The sequence below is a fragment of the Vombatus ursinus genome, unplaced genomic scaffold, assembly GCF_900497805.2.
Source record: "Vombatus ursinus unplaced genomic scaffold, bare-nosed wombat genome assembly UNPS02004704.1, whole genome shotgun sequence".
Lineage (NCBI taxonomy): Eukaryota > Metazoa > Chordata > Mammalia > Diprotodontia > Vombatidae > Vombatus > Vombatus ursinus.
Genome location: NW_020944482.1, coordinates 1,067,876 through 1,089,600, shown reverse-complemented (window position 1 = coordinate 1,089,600; position 21,725 = coordinate 1,067,876). Strand labels below are relative to the sequence as shown.

Here is a 21,725-nt window from a genome sequence, read left to right as displayed (position 1 = left end):
CTGTATTGATTAGTTCTGTCCTCCTTTCTCCGCTGCACCCCTCCTGCCGTGGTTCTCGGGGAGCCCGGAGAGCGGGCAGCCCAGTCTTCGGTCTGGAGCTTATCCTCCCCCCACCCTTCGAACAGTTGTAAGGACTCCGCAGCTGGACGTAAGGGTGAGGTAGGAGCTGGGATGCTGTAGAGAAGGGGGACAGGTCTCTGTTTAAAATGAATTGCACTTTGCTCAAGAGCTGCAGCCATCTCCTGTGCTGCCTGGGAGGGCGCTTTCGGAGTGGTTTGCGTGTTGATTGCTGCATGCCTTACAGTCTTCCAGTGACTGGAGTAATTATTGTCACTGAACAGCCACACCAGCTCGCCATGATAATTTCTTATTTCCTTGGTGTGTAGTACAGGTCATGCTTATACAGTGTCACCCAGTGGTGTTGCCTTTTTGCTGTAGCTTTGCTGTATAGGCTGCCTTTCCAACCTGCACGTCCAGTTCTCACGTTTCTGTTATGTCAAGTTTAGTTCTCTGCTGTCAGGTGCTGTCCAGGGTGGTTTTTGTTTGTTTGTTTGTTTGTTTTTCAATGTAAACCTGAGTGAGTACTGTTTATATTCTTAACACTAAAATCATTGGTAAACTGTTCGTGTCAATCATTGGTTTCTGTTAAATGGGGTAATATGGTAAAACCACTTGATAGTTTTGTATCTTTATTCAATAAATATTTTATTTTCTATGGAAGCTGTGGAGAATCTTATAATAGGTAGAATTCTTCATCATTGACAAGAGGGAAATTTGTGTTGTCTTAATGATAACTGCTTAATAACAATGAACATTTTTTAAAGTTGCACGGGACTAACTTTTCACACAGTATTTTCTGATAGCCTGTGTTCAGAAACACTTGAAACAAGTTCATGCCTTCAACCTCAAAATTTAGATGCCTTTGACATTTCTTAAAAGGCATTGATTTAAGACATTTTAGGGGTAGATCATTTAAATTTTTGCATGATTGAAGTACTTGGTTTTAAAGTGTCAAGTACCTCAGTCATGGTAGTTAATACAATAGTACTAAAAGCAACTTTCTTGATACTGTAATTTTTGTAGGTTAACATTTATTCAGTTGGAACTTGCTCTCTAGGAAATGCTAATTATTCCTAAGAGGATTGTTTACAGGGCATTATATTTGTAGTTATTTGTGTGCTGAATTATTTCAGCTTTACTGAAAAAAAAAAAGTCTTGATTATTTGATTTCCTCCCCCAAGTTACTATTTAAGAATGTAGGAGGCGGGTACTCATTAAAAAACAAAACAACTGATAATAAGTGCTTTAGAATGTTCTTCTCAATAATAAATTTACCATTGTACTGTGTACTCATTTGCAAATAGATGATAATATCCTATTAGTATGACAATTTTTCATTTACAAATAACTTTGCCCTCTGTGAAGATTTTTAATTGTGATTTTTAATAATTTTCTTGAATATGTCATCTCACTCCAAAAGTTTTGTAGAGGGAGAAAATGTGTTGAATGGAATTCTAATAATGGAATTATTAGAATATCTAATAATTATTAATAATTATTTAATAATAAAATAATATATACTCATTAATAATTATCTAATAATTAGATAATATCTAATAAATATCTAATGATGGAATTCTAATAGTGATTTATGTAATCAAAAGCAAATCTTTTATTATGTAGCAAGCTTGAGTTTGGAATGATTTTTGAGTGGTTGAAAGTTCTGTATTCAGTAACCTTTATTTTCAAGCTTTTAAAATCTGCTAAATGCGTCCTAGCTGGGTCAAATAACACAAATTAAAGCAATTTTAAAGAGGACTCTAGTAACTCTGTTCTTATCAGAAATTGTAGTTTAGGAAAACATTGGGTTGTTTACAATGTAGAAATAAGAGGGTAAATTCAAGATTTAGTAATGTGGTCAACTCCTGTTGATCTTAATTCCTTAACATTCTGTGATAATATTTGTAAGTAAAATCATTAGTATTTGTTTTTGAAAAGAAACTTCTTAGCTCAAGAGATAATCAGTAGTAGGCTAAGTAGTTTTGTCGATTTCAGACAATAGGGAGGGGTAGATGATTGTCAAAATCCTTGTCTTGAATTTAACTTTAGGATTTAATTTGATGTTAAATATTTTTTTCAGAAATTGAAAGTACGCTTAAGTCAAAACAGTTATCTGAGACAATTAGCAAATTCTTAATTATACTTAAAGCATGTTTCAGATTTGTCTACTTGTGACTGATTAAGTACTGAATTTAAGAGTGCAAATAAGTAAATCCAAAGTACAGTGCAATTTAATTTAGAATCCACATTTAAATTCCTGTGAATGTAGAAAAACACAATCTCTCACACACACACACACACACACACACACACACACACACGTGGTTTTTTCTTCTGTAGTGTTTATAACTGAACATTAACCTAAATGCCATATTGACAATTTTGGGGAGAGAGATGGAGAACAGGATTTTGTAAGATGGCTATTGTTTACATTTTAAGCATGGCTGTGATAGTATTTGAACACAAATCATTTTCTCTATTATACTAATTCCATTTGTTAACCTAACAACCTTATTCCCAAAGGAGAGTTGACTTTAATGCAAATACAATGACCAAAGTGGTATAGGATTGTGAGGGAATGGTTAAATTAAAACTTCTGGGTGAATTTTTTTTTCTCAGGGAGAGCAGGATAGATAGCTTTCCTGGAGCCATTTTTTAAAGATAGTCTGTTTTGGTTGGGGAGTATTTGGAGGTATAGCTCTGTCCTCTATGCTGTGACCAATATTTTTTAAAATCTCGTAATAGTCAGAAAGTTTTATGATTTAGATGGGAAAACTACTATCCTAACTATCTGGCTCTGGTCTTTAAAATAAACTTTTGAGTTTCAGAGTGACATGAAATGGTGTTTTAGGACCATTAACCTGGATAAGGTATATACTTTTTTTTGGTCATTTTGATAGTGTTTTTAGCCAAAGCAAGTCTCAAAGACTGAGTACCAAGTCATCAAGGGGTTGTGGTTGGAATACCCACATTGAAGAAATCATAGATCTTCCAAGTACTGCAGAAGGTAATAAAGTAAATATAATATGTTAAATAATATAGTTCCTTAAAATAATCTTATAAGAATTTTAAATTTACTAGATCATAAGTTACTTGATCGTTAAAAATTGAGTTTGCTACAAAGAGCTACATTTCACCATAGGAAGGGCTAAACTTTTTGTTGTTTACTTGGAAAACTGACACTGCTGTTGATGCTAAAGTAGTTGCTTGTCAGTGTTCCAGTGTTTAGACCAGTAATAAAAATGTCTAACTTCTATGGCATTATCTTTTAACTTGTAAATTAAATGGTAAGAGTCTAACTTTTAAATAATTCCCATACTATTAGTTTACTATGCTGTTTAGGGAACAGATGTAAGTGTTTGATTTTTTATAACTTGAAGGAATGAAAGAATTCTTGGTTTTTATATGAAGAAAAAAGTTTTTATTTTTTGAGGAGTGTGATTAGGCATTTTTTTTTTTTTTACTTAAACAGATAGTTCTTGCTTTTTGTGGACATTCTGTAGACCTCTACAAATTATTGCAGGGGTGTTGCCTGCAAAGGGAGGGGGCTACCACAATCAAGAATCATTGTGTATCAAGAATACACAATGGCAAGGACAGAGAAGTGAGAGCAAGAAGAACAACATGGAGTGGGGCCAGCCACGTGGAGGTTGGACACAGACAGGAGAGGACAGACAACAGACTGGACATTGGACATAAGACAGACAGGGCAGATGGTCAGGGCAAGCAAAGGTCTCCTCTCTAGGTGCTAGGGGTCTCAAGCAGGGGTGGGGAACCTGCAGCTCAAGACTACATGTACCTTTCTAGTTCCTTGGGTGCTGCCTTTTGACTGAGTCCAAGATTTATAGAACACATCCTTTTATTAACGGGAATTGTTCTGTGAAGTTTGGATTCAAAGGGCTGCACTTGAGGACTTAGAGGGTCGCATGTGGCCTTGAGGCCACAGGTTCCCCACCCCTGTGACTCAAACTAAGTCCCAGATCCAGGGGGAGCTATTCTTTTGCTTTCACTTGGAGGATTTTTTTTTAGGGTTTTTTTTTTCTTGGTGGAGAATGGCAGACCATGGAGCTCCCAGCTGAGGAGCTGGAGGGGAAGGAGAACACAGTACTATACATTAAAGTTAACATAAGTTAACTTAGGTTAACTCACTTTTGGAGTGAGGATTTCTTTCAGAATTATTTACTTAAAGTTACATTTGTATAATTTGAATTTACTTAAAGTGAGAATTGTCCATATTGTGATCTGGTATCTTTATTGTTTTTACAATCTGAGCGTGTGTGAACTTTCAAGTTACTGTAACAAGGTAATAATTTTAGGTTTGGTTGGAAATTATCTTTATTGTGGGTGGGTTCTTAGTCACTTTTCTGATCGTATCCACAATTTAAGATGCAAGTATGTGTGAATTACTTGACAAAGTAAAATAATCACTTGACTTATACGATAAACTTTACAATATTTTACATCTTAAAAAAATTTATTTTTTTTTTAAACTCTGGTGTCCTTTTGCTGCAGTCACTTGTTTTTATTGGATTTGGTATTGAGTTCACAAGATTTTGATAAGTTTTTGATAGTGAAACCATACTTTCAAATTGTATATTAAACTTGCCTTTAACAAACAATTCATTTTTCTAAGCCTTCCCTTTATTGTATCCTGTTTTCAATGGGTGAGCCCTCAAGTCATTGAGGAATATTTTTCTTCTTCTCTTGAGATACATTTCTTTACTTTTGGTGACATCTCATAAGTATAGGCTGTGTTGCAGTATCTTATCTCTGGGAATTTCTGTGATTCTAAAAGAAGTCTGTCTCTCAGTATATCAATATATATTTGCCAAAATTCATCAATAGAGGCAAGATTTCCAGGGCCACTGGAAGTAAATAGAAAAAGTCCTCAAAACATTTTTTGGGTGGATTTTTTATAATATAGTATAAATACTCAAGTCTTACAGACTTACTGTATTTCTTTGATGATATTTATGATATAGCCTTCAATGAAAAAAGTTATCTTTTCCAATTTTTAGCAGTCTTTATCTTGTCCATGAAAAGTATTTTCTTTTTATGGCAATAGTTATTTTTTTTTTTTTAACTTATCACAGTTCTTCCAATTTCAGGAAGCTTTGAGGGCAGAAACCATGTTTCATATCTCCCACTAATTGTATGTTTCTCAGTTGTGTTTATGAAGTGAATGTCACAAGTGTTTAGGACATTCTTAAAAAAAAATTTAATATAATTTATTCTTTCTTTTCTCTTTTTTGTTGATAGTGTATGATGATTCTTCTAATTGTTTTAAGTTGTGAATAGATTGACAGCAAACTTAAGGATGAACAATTTAGATTTTTAATCAAAAGCTGGCTTAGGGAATAGAGGATAGAGAGAGCCAGTCAGCCTTGGAGTCCTGAGGACCTGGGTTCAGATTCTACCTCTGATGATATGTGGGCTTTGTGATTCTAGAAAAGCCTCTTGACTTACCCCCCAAGCAACTCTCTAAGACTGAATTGCAGAATAATCGCAGATTTTCATTGGTGGAGCCAGTTTCTTCAGGAGTTCTCTACATTAATGACATCACAGATCTGACCAAAACAAAAATGGTAATTAGGCAGAAATAGTAAGCAATTAATCCATACACCTATATAACTAGTATTGGGTTTTTTTAAAAGCATTATCAGTGTTTTTGGCTACTCTGTACTATTTAATCTTAATGGATAATTTTTGACCTCTTTCCTCATCTCACATCTCCAGCTTCCTATTGAATATCTCAAATTGGATGTCCTATAACCTCAACATGTACAAAACTGAATTCATTAGCTTTCCCTTTCCCCTAGTCTTCCCTGTTGCCTGTAAGTATGCCAGTGTCTCTCCAATCCTTAAAAAAACCTGGTTCTACCATTCCCACTAGCTATTACTCTATATCTCTTTTCTCTTTAGCTAACCTCCTTGAGAAGCCATTTCACTCATTGTCCCTCCGCTTCCCATTCCTCTCACTGTCCTGGAAATCCTCTTTGATTTGGTTCTTGACCTCATCATTTAATCAAAATTGTTCTATCCAAAGTTACCAAAGACCTCTTAATTGCCAAATCCAATGGTCTTTTTTCTTTTAATTCTGAGCTTAACAAATAACAAATAGGCATTTCCATGCACATAGTAGATCAGAAAAAGATTATTGATATGAAACTGCAGGTCTCTATAATGATGAGCTTCTTTCTATCATTAAGTACATAATTAGATCAAAATGTAGCTTTCAAAACTATCCTGCTTAATTGTGCTTCTTTCTGGCCTTTCTGTTCTCTGCTTTAAAATAAATAAATAAATTATTTGCCTTTTTTCAATGAAGGAAAATCCATTTTCTCCTCCTTTGAAAAAGAAAGGAAAACAAAATCCATTAAATGAATATGTATAGTCGCGCAAAACAAATTCCCACATTGGCCATGTCCAAAAAATACATTCTTTACTCTGTACCCTGAATCCATCCAGGTCAGGAAGGTAACATGTTTCATTGTGAATTCTCTGAAATTATGATTGATCCTTGCATTGATTGGAACTCATATGTCATTCAAAGTTTTGTCTTTGCAATACTATTGTATACATTGCTCTACTGGTTTTGCTAACCTCACAGTGCATCAGTTTTTTCAAGTCTTCCCAGGTTTCTTTGAAACTATTCCTTTCAGGAGCTCTCCCCCCAAACCCCTCCAAATACCTATAAAAAATGGCTCTAAATAAATTCTAAAGCAGCAGAACCCACAAAAGACAGAGTGAAACAAATTTCCAGCCAAAGACAGCCTGGATGGTTGATCAGAAAGGTATATCGCGCCAGGCAGGGAGAAGAGTGCAATTTGGCATGGGTGCGCAGGCCGCAGCGAACCTGGAGCAGGCCTCAGAGGACTGAATCATAGACAGCTGTGGCAGTTTCCAGACTACTTAACCCAGGAACACCAAAGACAACTTAGAAGGTCAGTGGGAAAAGTCTGTGACTGCGGTGAGAGAGGGGCTAGGTCTCAGCCTCAAGTCTCAAGCGGAGCCTGGGGCCGCAGCTGTTTCCTGAGCTTTCAACCCACAGACTGAGGGGGAATCAAGTAGCTGATCAGAGGGGGAATTGCAGGGATCTCTTTGTCAGTGTTGAGGCAGGAATCTCTTGCTTTACCAGTGCTTGGATCTGGGTCACAGTTCTGAGGGGCGGTCCTGGGGCGAAGGAGGAACGCTGGTGTGGTGGAGCTTGTTGTGGTGGTGGAGAGAAAACACCTCGCCCCTTATCATAGCACCTTGGAAGAACTGAAAATTTTCAAATCCCTAGAAGTATCTCTGAAAATAGATGTACAAACCCCTGAAGCTTGGGACAGTACATTTTCCACATTGGAAGCAGGCTTTTACCCTAACGAAGAGTTTAAAACTCACGTAATTGGCAGGGATCACGAGCAAACAGCACAAAAAAAGTCAGACCACAGAATCTTACTTTGGTGACAAAGAAGATCAAAACATACAACTAGAAGAAGACAACAAAGTCAAAGCTCCTACATCCAAACCCTCCAAGAAAAATATGAATCAGTCCCAGGCCTTGGAAGAGCTCAAAAGGGATTTTGAGAAGCAAGTAAGAGAAGCAGAGGAAAAACTGAGAGTGATGCAAGAAAATCATGAAAAACCAGTCAACAGCTTGCTAAAGGAGACCCAAAAAAATACTGAAGAAAATAACACCTTAAAAGATAACCTAACCCAAATGGCAAAAGAGGTCCAAAAAGCCAATGAGGAGAAGAATGCCCTAAAAAGCAAAATTGGCCAAATGGAAAAGGAAGTCCAAAAGCTTACTGAAGAAAATACTTCCTTCAAAATTAGAGTAGAGCAATTGGAAGCTAGTGACTTTATGAGAAATCAAGACACTGTAAAACAAATCCAAAAGAGTGAAAAATTAGAAAACAATGTGAAATATCTCACTGGAAAAACAACTGACCTGGAAAATAGATCCAGGAGAAAGAACTTAAAAATTATTGGACTCTCTGAAAGCCATGATCAAAAAAAGAACCTAGACATCATCTTTCAAGAAATTATCCAGGAAAACTGTCCTGATATTTTAGAACCAGAGGGCAAAATACAAATTGAAAGAATCCACTGATCTCCTCCTGAAAGAGATCCCCAAAGGAAAACTCCTAGGAATATTGTAGCCAAATTCCAGAGTTCCCAGGTCAAGGAGAAAACATTACAAGCAGCCAGAAAGAAACAATTCAAGTATTGTGGAAACACAATCAGGATAACACAAGATTTAGCTGCTTCTACATTAAGCGACCAGAGAGCATGGAATATAATATTCTGGTGGGCAAAGGAGATAGGATTACAACCAAGAATCACCTACCCAGCAAAACTGAGTATAATCCTTCAGGGGGAAAAATGGTCATTCAGTGAAATAGAGGACTTTCAAGCATTCTTGATGAAAAGACCAGAGCTGAATAGAAAATTTGGTTTTCAAATACAAGACTCAAGTGGAACATGAAGAGTTAAGCAGGAAAGAGAAAATCATAAGAGACTTATTAAGGTTGAATTGTTTACATTCCTGCATGGAAAGATAATATTGGTAACTCATGAGACCTTTGTCAGTATTGAGGTAGTTGAGGTATATATAGATATAGATAGATAGAGAGAGAGAGAGAGAGAGAGAGAGAGAGAGATAGATAGATAGATAGATAGATAGATAGATAGAGGGCACAGGGTAAGTTGAAAATGAAGGGGTAATAACTGGAGAATAAAATTAAGGGTTGAGAGAGAATTATACTAGGAGAAGGAGAAAGGGAGAGGTAGAACGGGGTAAATTATCTCACACAAAAAAAACAGAAAAGAAAAGGCTCTTACAATGGAGGGGAATCAGGGGAAGGTGAGAGGGAATGAGTGAATCTTATTCTCATAAGATTTGACTTAAGGAGGGAATAACATACATCCTCAATTGGGTATGGAAATCTGTCTTACTCTACAGAAAAATAGGGGGGAAGGGGACAAGAGAGTAGCGGGATGATAGAGAGGAGGGCAGATTGGGAAAGGGGGTAATCAGAAGCAAATATTTCTGAGGAGGGACAGGGTCAAAAGAAAGAATAGAATAAATGGGGGGGAGAGGATAGGATTAAGGGAAATAGAGTTAGTTTTTCACAGCATATCTACTATGGAAGTGTTTTGCATAACTGCACATATATGACCTATATTTAGTTGCTTGCCTTATCAATGAGGGTGGTTGGGGATGGAGGAAGGGAGAAAATTTGGAACCCAAAGTTTTAAAAACACGTGTTTAAAAAAATGTTTTCACATGCAACTGAGAAATAAGAAATATAGGAAATGGGGTACAGAAATCTATCTTGCCCTACAAGAAAATAGAAGGGGAAGGGGATAAGAGAAGTGGGGGAGAGATAGAAGGGAAGGCAGACTAGGGGAAGGGGTATTCAGAATGCATTCCATCTTGCAGTAGGGGGAAGGATGAGATGGGGTGAAAATTTGGAACTCAAAATGTGCCGGCCGCGCCATGCACTCTCCTCCTATAAGGAGCAAGCTGCCAGAGTCATACTTACCAGTCTTCGGTGCCCACCCGGATAAACACAGAGACGAGCCGATCAGGAGGTACAAACACTCAAGCTTTATTCAGAGGCCATCACAGCAAGGCCAAGCAGGAAAGCCAGAGCAAGAGGGCAGGAGCAAGAGAGAGCTCTGATCTCTACTGTTCCTTAAGTACCTACTTAGCCCCTCCTCCTCAGCCCGCCTACTAGTCATTGATTGTAGGATCAGATACCGGAGGGGGATATCTGGGTTTAGTGCACCAAGGGAGAGGAAGTGACGCAGGAGGCTAGGACCGGATACAGGAAGGAGACGTCTGGGATTAGTGCATAGACAAAGAGAGAGTACGTGACCCAGGAAGTCAGGCCCAGATACCGGGAGGAGGCATCTGGGGTCAGTGCTACACAAAGGGAAAGTACGTGACCCAGGAAGTCAGGAAGGAGATGTCTGGGGTTAACGTTGCACCTAGGGAAGAGGACTAGACAAAGGGAACTCGTTCTCTGCCGTCCCACTCCCACGTGGCACAGCCCCCTGCCTCAGGAGCACGAGCTCCGGCTACTTCCTTGTATCCTGTTCCTTCTCCAGCTTATCACAGCTCCACATAGCACTGCCCACTGCCTCAAGAGCGTGAGCTCCGGTTACTTCTCCGTATCCAGTTCCCATCCCAGTTCACCACAACTCCGCCTAGCACAGCCCCTGCCTCGGGAGCATGAGCTCCGGTCACTTCCTAATGTCTTGTTCCTACCCCATCTTGCCACAACCCTCACTTGACAGTAGCCAACACCAGACAATCCCTCACATCAAAATCTTGTGGAAGTAAATGTTGAAATCAAAAAAATAAATAAAAATTACCCTTAAAAAAAGAAACTATTCCTTTCATCACTTCTTAAAGTCCAGTAGTATTCCATTATATTCATATGCTATAAATTATTCAATCATTTCCCAATTTGATAGGTATCCCCTTAGTTTCCAGCTCTTTGCCACCGTGGAAGAGCTGAGATAATATTTTTTTCCACATGGGTACATTTCCTCTTTATTTGATGGACTTAGTTGTGGTATTATTGATTCAAAGGTTATATAACAATTTAATAATTTGTTGCACCTAGTTCCAAAATGGTCTCCAGAATGGCTTGACTGTTTCTCCAGAGCCCTTCCAGCAGTAACAGGTGTTTTAATTTGCATTTTTCTAATTATAAGTGATTTAGAGCATTTTTTTTCATGTGGCTATTGATAGCCGAAGGATTTCTTCCTTTGAAAACTGTCTATTCATGTCATTTGACCATTTATCAGTTGGGGAATGACTCATATATCTGGATCAGTTCCTTCTATATGTTAGAAATAAGACCTTTGTCAGAGAAACTTATTGCAAAGGTTCGTTCCCACTCTCCTTCTCTTCTTATTTTAGCTGTATTGATTTTGTTACAACATTTTAAATTTTATATAATCAGTATTGTTCATTTTATCTTCCATGATCCTCTCCATCTCAGTTTGTTATAAACTCTTCCCTTTTCCACAAATGTAACAGGCAATTTCTTCCTTATTCCTCTAATTTTTTTTTATATCATCCTTTATACCTAAATCATATGTCCATTTGGAGTTTATTTTCGTATGCTGTGAAAGATGATGGTCTGTACTTCGTTTCTGCCAGACTGCTTTCCAGTTTTGTCACTAATTTTTGTGAATAATGAGTTCTTACTCCAATATCTGGGATCTTTGGGTTTATCAAATACTAGGTGGGGAGGATTTAGGGGGAAATTCCCCAAACAAAACTCTTTATCTTTCCCCAGAAAACCCCTGCCCTCCCTGAACTTCACTATTGCTGTTGCACGTACCACCATCCTTCCAGTCACCTAGGCTTACAGCCATCTTCAACTCCTCACTCTCACTAGTCTTTTTCCAAATCTTCTACGTTTACAAGATAATTTATGGTCCCTTCTGTCCACTTACAGAGTCACAAATCCAGTTCAGGTTCTCATCACTTTTCTCTTGGACAATTGCAGTAGATATCCTCTATTTGGCTACCAAAGTGATATTTTAAAAATAGAGGTCTGATCATTTCATCCTCCTTCCCCTCTCCACCCTTCCAGGAAACTTCAGTAGCTCCCTATTTCCTTTAGAATCAAGATCAAATATATTTTCATTTATACTTCTCCATGACGCAGCACCTTTCTTATACTTTATTCCCTTCCATACACTCTACAATTTACTTCTGTATTTGCAGTCCCTTGCGCATGACATACTATCTTATCTTTGTGCCTTTGAACTGCTTGTCTTTTTACCTGGAATGCTTTCCCTCCTCACATCCAAATCTTTTTTTCTTTGGTATCCTTCAAGATGTAGCTCAAACCATACCTACTAAAGTAGGCCTTTCTTAGTACCCTTAGCTGCTAATGCCTCCCCTACTGAGATTAACTCCCAGCCATTATAATGTGAGATCCTTTAAGGTTGAGGCTGTTTTTGCTTAATAAATGCTTATTGACTGACTGACTGACAAGATTGCTATTATTTTCACCATTTAGTTCTTTATTTTGCTTTTATCTTTTAATTTTTAAGTTTATAGCTTATGTTTTTAAATCATGTACATTTGCCCCCACTCTCTCCCAAGTAGCTGTCTCTTAGAATAAATATTAAAAAAAGAAGTAATAAAAATAATTTCTATAACACTACACAATGTACAAAGTATGCCTTCTTAGACCATGGCCTCCTACCTTTGAAGAGAAGCAGAGGGAGATATTTTCTCATTTCATTTCTTTAAGGTCCACAGGCAGCCTCATATTTGGGACTACTACTGCAGGATAGTAAGAGACCTTCCCTTCCCCTGCCCTAGCTTGCCAATGGGTGGTCCAACCATGGACCAACACCACCAGCCACCATGGTGGTGGGCCATGGGTGTTATCTTTCTCCAACCCAACCTCCATTGCCCATTTCCCATCAGATGCTAGACACCTACTCTCATCTGGACACTGACTCCCCTCATTCTCACCTCTAATGGAAGTCTCCCAGAGACTCACTCACCTTTGATACTTGGACCCATTAATCTCTTGGTTGAGGACCATCTGCCTTGCTACTTTGCTTGCCAAGAACTAAGTGCCATTTGACCTTTTTATATGCCATAAAATAGAACACTTCTATGTATTGTTTCACTCAGTTAGAATATGAACTTGAAAGTAGGGATTCTTGATTTTTCTTTGAATCTCCAGCACTTGGGAACTGCTTAATAAGTTCCTCTCTGTTCTGTTCTGTTTTTGTCCAGGCTTGGTGATAATAATTTCAAAGCATTCAGTTTTGAGTGTTTGAGTGTTATTTTTTTTCCCATTTATATTGTACTGGTTATTTTTTATATTGTTTTTCTCATTCTGCTTACTTCAGTTTGCATCAGTTTATACACCTCTTTCCATGCTCCTCAGTCTTCATTATATTCATTGTTTCTTATAGCACAGTAATATTCCATTACCATTCTCCAACTGATGGACATCAACTTGTGTAACATGGTTAATTCCGGCTTCAATCTCTGTAATCCAGGCTTATTGTATCTCTCCCTTGGGGTTCTTAAGTAGTCAGGGTTTGGGGGGGGGGGGGGGGTTGTATTGCCATCAGTTTGCTTCCCTACCATCTATGTTCCTCTCATTTTTAGGAGGCTGATGATTAATACCCCTGTTTCATTTAACCACTTAACTATGGGAAGCTTTTACAAAGGATTATATGTTTTAAGAATGTAGCACAAAATAGAGTATAATCATTTCTCCCAGTAGCTTGGGGCACATAATCCCCTCTATTCTATATCAGTTGGGAGGGGGTGTAGATGAGACCCAGATTTAGTTCAATTCTTACATAGTTTTGATCTCACTAAGTTTATGTTGAGAGGCAGAATAATTGCCAGATAAACCTGCATCTCAACTATTGCTGGGCTACATTCCTGAAGCCATTCCCCAATTGGTAGATAACCCATCATTTTCCAATTCTCTGCTACCACAAAAAGAGGGTTAGGTCAGTCATTTCAATTGTGTCTGACTCTTTATGACCCCTTTTTAGGGTTTTCTTGGCAAAGATACTAGAGTGGTTTACCATTTCCTTTTCCAGCTTATTTTACAGAAGAGGAAACTGAAGCAAAGTCAAATGATTTGCCTAGAGTGACACAGCTAGTAAGTGTCTGAGGCTGGATTTGAACTCAAATCTGCCTGCCTCCAGGCCAAGCACTCTATCCACTGTGCCACCTACCTGCCCCATGAAAAGAGGTATTATGAATATTTTTGTCCATATGAATCTTCTTTTTTCTATTTCTTTGATCTCTTTGGAGTATAGACATAGTAAGAGATAGTGCTGGGTATAGTAGCTAATAAAACAGTTTAATAGCTTTTTGGTCATAATTCCAGATTGGTTTTGAAAATGGCTGGATCAGTTCATGTCTCCATCAGCGTTGCATTAATATACATTTTTCCCCCAACAGTCCTTACAGCATTTGTCATTTTCTCTTTTTGTCAACTTTGTCAATCTGATGGGTATGAAATGTTACCCCAGAGTTGTTTGCATTTTTGTATGTATTAGTGATTTAGAGCATTTTTCTTATGGCCATCAACAGATTGGATTTCTTCCTCTGAAAACTGCCTATTTATATCTTTTAACCATTAATCAACTGGACAATGCCTCATTCTTATAAATTTGATCCAATTCCCTATATTTCTTAGACATGAGACTAGAAAAGAAACTTGCTGCAGAGTTCCCCCCCCCATTTACCTACTTCTCTTCTAATTTTAGCTGCATTGGCATTGGTTTTCTTTGTAGAAAAACTTTACCATTATGTAATCAAAGTTGTCCATTTTACTTCCTGTGAACTTATTTCTTTGATTATAAATTCTTCCCCTAGCTATAGATATATCTTCTAGGCTCTTTTAATTTGTTTATGATACTGTCCTTTATGCCTAAATCATGTATCTGTTTGGAGCTTTTCTTGGTATATGGTATGAGATGTTTTTGTGGTGGCAAAGAACTGAAAATTGAGGGGATGCCCATCAATTGGGGAATGGCTGAACAAGTTGTGGCATATGAATGTAATGGAATACTATTATGCTATAAGAAATGATGAGCAGGCAGACTTCAGAAAAACCGGAAAGATTTACATGAACCGATGCTAAGTGAAGTGAGCAGAACCAGGAGAACATTGTACACAATAACAGCCACATTGTGCTGTGACTGACTTTGATAGACTTGGCTCTTCTCAGCAATGCAAGGATATAAGACAACTTCAAAAGACTCATGATGGAAAATGCTATCCACATCCAGAGAAAGAACTATGGAGTCTGAATGCAGATGGAAGCACACTATTTGCTCTCCTTTTCCTTTGTTCTTTTGTTTCACTGCTTCATTCTCATGGCTCCTCCCATTTGTTCTAATTGTTTCTTTACAATTATTTACAAAAAGAGCTGCTATAAATATTTTTGTATATGTGGGTCTTTTTCCCATTTTTATGATCTCCTTGGGATACAGACCTTGAAGTGGTATTGCTTAGTCAAAGAGTATACACAATTTTATAGTCCTTTGGGCATAGTTCCAGATTGCTCTCCAGAATAGTTGAATCAGTTCACAACACTACCAACAATTCATTAGTGTTCCAATTTTCCCACATCCTCTCCAACATTTATCATTGTCCTGTTTTATCATGTTAGCCAATGTTAGGTGTGATGTGGTACCTCAGAGTTGTTTTGATTTGATTTTGTAAACATTTCTAAAGAACATTTTCCACCCTATTCTCTCTTATGTTAACTTTTTAAGTAAAACTTTCAGTTTTATCTTTTAACATAAATGTTATAATTTTTTCCTTGAAGTGACATGTTTAAATCATTGAATTTTTCAAAAATATTCAACAAATAACACAGTTTTGAAAGCCGTAAGTCATTACAAAAAAAATTAACAAAATTGCATTTCTGCCCAGAAACTTCATCTTTCAATTTCAGTAATCTGTTTAACCTTCACGCTCTTGAGAACTATCTTACTTCTGCATGTAGTAATGAGCTTTTGTAATCAGAATCCATGTCTTTGCAAAGGATTGAAAACAAACAACTGTTAAGGGCATGGCTTTTAATGAAATTAATGATTTTGATAGTTTCCCAAAACTCAACATCTAACTGATGATTTTTTTTTTTTTGGCTACAAGTGCCTCCCGATGGATCATACAGTGAGTAAAAGTAATATGTTCATTTCTACCAGCTTTACCTTTTGCTGCAAATCCAACATTCTCTCCCATCATTGCTCCAGCACCATCTGTACAGATTCCAGTGAGGTTTTTCTACTGCAGAGCTTTATTTGTGAAAAATTCATCAACTTAAAGATATCTACGTATATCTCTATAAATTGACGTATCTATCTCTCTCTCTATCTTTCTCACTTATGTGCCCTTCCAAAGGACAACAGAACAATAATTCCTCATGTATGCTTCCTTTATAAACATATCTCACATAAAGTAACAATTGTGCCATGTTGTTTCATCTAACTGAATTGCAAGCTTTGGGCTGCCCTTAAGCCTGGTAATAAGTCGCTGGCATTGGTCATTACTAATTTCAGAAATTCTTTTAGAAACAGTATCATTCCATACAGGAATTTTACAAATTTTATCCTCATACTTTTTACCATGAGCTATTTCTGATATCTTAATAGCAGTAGGTAATGTGAGATCTCCTCCTATCATGTTGGACTTTTTAGTTTTTTGCAGTTAAATAAGAAATTTTGTAAGATGCAAGTCAATACTTTTCATTGGCAGTAACAATTTTTTTTATAACATTGTTTTTCTTTATTTGAAGATTTTAAAAGTCATTCAAAATATTCCTTTGTTTTATTATAGTACACTGCATGCTTGGTATTAAGCTGTTGTTTTAGTTTGTGTGGTTTCATGCTCTCCACAGCCAAAACTTCCTTAAAAATTATGCAAAGAGGTTTTTCCTACACTATCATCATTATTAGAAGTAAATCCATATTGCAAAAATGATTCGACATATTTTTTTTCCTTGTCAATTTAGGTGTACCTGGTAGTGAAGACACTGCCATATTTAGCCACTTATCCACAACCAAAAAATATTTTTGTCCTAAGATATAAATAAGTATTGCTAATAATTTCTCAAATAAATTCTAGCTTTGGCTTATGAAATTACATTTGTTTGTGCTTAATTTAAAAAGTTGGTATTATATATACACAGCAGTGATGGTGGAGAAATATTATTAAAGGGCTTTTGTCTTTACTTGCTGTAATTAAACACTTAATGTTTCTGTAAAAGAAGGAGATAACAGCATTTTTTTAACAGAAAGACAATTTTTTATTAGTTTATTTTGATTTATCAACAGTCACTTCCATAAGCTTTTGAGTTTTAAATTTTTCTCCCCCTCCTTCCCCAAGACGACTTGTAATCTAATATAGAACAGCAATTTTAAAAATTGAACATTCTAACAGAATACAATACAAAAATATACTACTTTGATACATGCTGAGGAATGATAATAGAAAAATGTTAAAAGTCTTTCTTTTCCATAATTAAACTATTATGTTTCTGTAAGAGTAGAAAACTTTGTATGGACAATAAAAACACTGCAGTTCATAACATATAATAGTCTCAAATCTGAGCCAAGGTGTTTCTGGCAGCATTTATTGGCATTGCATGCATGACAGCATATGCAGTGCAAAGTGCCCATGTTGTGTGTTCAGAACCAAGGCTGCAGTGAAGTCACACGATGCAACATGGGCAAGTGCTGCCAGAAACACCTCTGATTCAGTATGCATCTGATTTTGAATTAATTTTTAGTGGTTGTGTGTTCAGTAATCTTCCACTGCTTCCAGATTTTTTATGACCTCCACATAAAGTTACGTGACCTTATATGCGGTCACGACCCACAGTTTAAGAAGCACTATTCTAGCTTATCCCTATTGTAGATGATGCTGGCTTTTGGTTTTAGATAGACACTACTTTTCTTTTTTAAGGAAAAATTCCTTTATTTCTATGCATTCTGGTGTTTTCAGCAAGAATGAATAGTGCATTATGTCAAAAGCTTTTTCTAAATGTCTAAATATAATCATATTATTTTTGTTATTAATATGGTTGGTTGTTTTTATAGTTTTCTTAATATTGAACCAACATTGTATTTCTTGTATAAATCTAGCCTGATCATGGTATATAATCTTTGTGATGTGTTGCTGTAGTCTAAAATTTTTACAGCAGTAAAGATAATTAAGGATATTGGTCTATAGTTTTTTTGTCTCTCTTTTGGGTCTAGGCATCGTTTAGGTATCAACACCATATTTGTGTCATAGAAGGAATTTGATAGATCCCTCTCTTTTCCTATTTTTTCAAAAATTTTATATAATATTAGAATTAATTGTTCTTTAAATGTCTGGTAGAATTTGCTTATAAATCTCTCTGGTACTGGAATTTTTTTTTTCTTTGACAATTCATTCATTGCTTTTGAGCAGTCCAATGATTATTTAATTATCTTTACTCTGTTTTCTTGATTAGTTGTTTTTGCTATGAGATATCTCACATTTTCATCTTTTTTTTCAGTCTTTTCACTTTGTTTTAATACTTCTTGTCTCATGGAGTCATTAACTTCCATTTGGTCATTTGTTATTTTCTCGAGTAAGAATTTTTATCTCTTGTTTCAACTGGTTAATTCTCTATTCATATCTAACATAACTCTCATGTCTTTTCCCATTTTTTTCTTCTACCACTTTTGGATTTTACATTTCTGTTAGGTCTTTTTAAAAGCTCTTGTCTTATGTCTTTGAGAATTTCTTGTTGGACTTGTACCCAATCTGTTTTACTTTGAGGCTTTGCTTGTAGATGTTTTGGGATCATTTTCTTATTTAGTTCTGTAAAGGTCAGATGATGTTTCTGATTCGTGATGAGATGCTCCACAAATAACTGCATGCAGTAGATGACATCAGGAAAATTTTTCCTTTGATCCTGACACTAAATAGTAGAACTTTTGATTTTCCAGATCTTTTCTTTCTAGATCCCAAATCACTTAGCCAGACCCATAGCTACTACCTAGGAATCAGTATAGATAAAGATCATTTCCAGTCTATCATTCAGGGCTATTTCATATGTCAACTATGCAGCTTACCAGGAAAATTTAACAGGACCATAGTTCCTTAGGGTGTTACATATAACTTGACTAATGGCTGAATTCCAATTGTGTATGCCTCTTTTATAGTGAACATAGGTTTTATAGTGAACATAGTTTTTGTAGGTGAACCTGGTAAAGCAGCATTACTCAGGATTCAGGTCCTAGTAGGTAGGGGTTAATCGTAGGGGAAGAGTCAGGGTATTGGGGCTGGAACTGAAGGCACCTGCGTCTTATGGAGTCGAAGCTCTTAGTAGATGGAGATCTTTAAAAACATGGTTCTCATAGGATCATAAAGGCCTTAGGGCAGGGAGTAGAGGGGCTGGAGCTGAGGGGAGGAGACTGCTAGATGGCTTACTTTACATCTTCCAGGGATGTAACCTGTTCAGGTTTCAATTTGAAAAAGGCAGACTTACATGTAACTGGGCAAATGGAGATCCTCAGAATATCCTTGGGGAATGTGAGTTCTTTGAAACTTAAGAATTCATTAAATCTCTGAGCATTGGCAGGAAAATGATTGTCATTATTTTTCTGGAACCATTTGGGCTCTTCCCAGCCACTATTATCCCCAAAACAACTGAGTATGCTGGACTCTGGATATTTTTTAGGGCTGATCTCCAATCCTTTATCCCTAATATAGGCCATTGTCCCATCCAGGGCCTCCGCCACTATGGCCTTTTCCCATCTGGTCAACATTTTGTCATTGTTGTTGTGATGGGCATCAGTGCTTTCAGGAAGAGGCTTTTTCAACATGCTACCGAACAAATTGTGACAGTTATGAGAGAGAATTCCAGTAGCCCTGGGGAAAGATGATAAAATTACGCTGAATTATTTTCCACGTGAAAGTGAACTGCTCCTGACATTTCTTGGCCACAAATTAGAGAAGAAAGCATTTGGGAGGTCAGCAGCCCCATCCCATTTACTCAGGGCCTGGGCTACTTTGTCTACCACATTGACAGGCTGTAGTAATGGGCATGACAACTCTCTTCAACTCCCTGCATTCAGCAGAATGCACACAGTAGTGTGCTGCCAGGTACCCTTTGACACATATAGTTATTGTAAGGGGAGCTGGGATAGTAAAGTACTCAGACTTTTTTGATTTCTGTCACTAGGGAGGAACTAGCTTTTACAAAATCTTTCTGGGATCCAATAAGTGATTCAGTATTAACTACCCTGGATGGCTTGTTCATTATAGTTGGCATAGGGGTTGCTGAAAGGATTCAACTGAGTACTGTTCCCAGGAGTTCATGATGCTGCTTTCTATGATGGTCTGCTCTCCAACTCCTCCCATGGAAACTGGGGTTCAGGGGCATCTAGGTGACGCAGTGGCAGGCAGCTAGGTGGCACAGTGGATAGAGCACCGGCCCTGAAGTCAGGAGACCTGAGTTCAAATCCGGCCTCAGACCAAACACTTGACTTACTAGCTGTGTGACCCTGGGCAAGTCACTTAACCCCAACTGCCTAAAAACTAAAAAAAAAAAAAAGAAACTGGGGTTCTCTAATGGACCTAATATAGTAATTTGGCTACTGATATTCAAGTGGAGCAGAGGGCTTGGGAAATTTTTGGGGCTTACGTGAGGCTGAAGGGCCCTTACTTCCCTGATGCTGGAGGTTGTAACATAGTTCTACTAGTATCTAATAGTTTGGTCATTAATTACCTGCTTATCAACTGTGTGTTTCAGGAGCCACAACCAAAGCCCTGCTTTGGCACCCTGCTTGTCTATCGTAATGATACATAGGTACTGTGCTTCTCGCACTGCCCCCAGAGTGCCTATTTGCACTGGCAGCCATATATTTCTCTATGACCACTGTGACTGTCTCAGTCTTGTACTTAAATTTCCATAGCTGTTTTGTCCATGCTTTTCTTTCATGGTGGTGTGTTGGGGGACGTCCCTGGTTTAAAGCCTTATGCTACTGGGGAGAGGAAGAGGGAAGGGTATATTTCACCTGAAAGGAAGGATCTAACCAGCTGCTAGTGTTGGTTTGTCATAGGTTGTGACTGGCCATAGGGAGCAGCAAGAGACAATCTACCAAACGATTCTCTTTTTAAGAATTTTACCACTCCCTTACAGACTATCATAAGGGAACCAATTTCAGAAGGAACTCATCTTTTGGGGGCCAGGTATGTACAGGTAGGTGACTGTCTTAGCCACCTAAAAAAACCAGTTACGTGTAGGTAGGTGGCTACCTTGGCCACCTGAAAAAGAACAAAGGTCTTTGCCTCTTAACTTATTTAACTGACTTTCAAAAGTCTTCAATGAGTCTTCTAAGCCAATGAAACTGTGACTGGCAAGGATTTGTCAGTGCATTGCATCATACTCCAAATAACTATTGTTTCAATGATTCATTAGGATGTCATTTAAACTTTCCTTGAACCCCTCATGTTGCTTAGTGGTAAAAGCCTGTTTACTCTCTCACTCCTCTGTGGAGGAGGGGGGAAAGGGTAGTATGGGATAAGTCTGAAGTTTTCTTTCTTTTTTTTTTAAATTTTTTTTTCTTTTTTAGGCATTTGGGGTTATGTGACTTGCCCAGGGTCACACAGCTAGTAAGTGTCAAGTGTTTGGTCTGAGATCAGATTTGAACTCAGGTCCTCCTGACTTCAGTGTTGGTGCTATATCCACTGTGCCACCTAGCTGCCCCTTCTGAAGCTTTCTTAACAGCATTTATGGTTTCCACTTCTCATCCACTCTCCTACTACAGTCTTCTTTTCCCTTATACTCCCATTCTTAGCAGGATTCAACAAATTTTCCAGCAAGACCTTTGGGTCAAAGACCATATATATAACCTGTTTATAACCTATCATCCCAGCTTCTATCCACATTACTTCATTAACTTATTCTATTACTGTTGTGGTGGAACTGGGGAGAAGCAAGTTGACTCCTTATACTCTCATAATACCAACTGGATTGTTGTAAACAAGGAAGTTATGGTGCGGCCCTGGGGGTAGTTTGGCTTACCTTTGTTCCCCAGGTGGATTGCACGGGGACTCAGCTTTTGGGTCCTTTGAGTAAAAAAAAAAAAAAAAGCATAAAAGCATTTTTTAGTAC

General features: G+C 37.5%; 1 protein-coding gene across 1 annotated transcript in view; it reads left to right on the top strand.

Annotated features, from left to right (window-relative positions):
* Positions 1–21,725, top strand: part of FOXK2 (forkhead box K2) — a 77,469-nt gene that overhangs the window by 721 nt on the left and 55,023 nt on the right. The window contains exons 2-4 of the mRNA XM_027840883.1: positions 14–154; positions 228–320; positions 439–520. Of these exons, the coding sequence (XP_027696684.1) occupies positions 14–154; positions 228–320; positions 439–520 (316 nt within the window). The remainder of the gene's footprint in view (positions 1–13; positions 155–227; positions 321–438; positions 521–21,725) is intronic.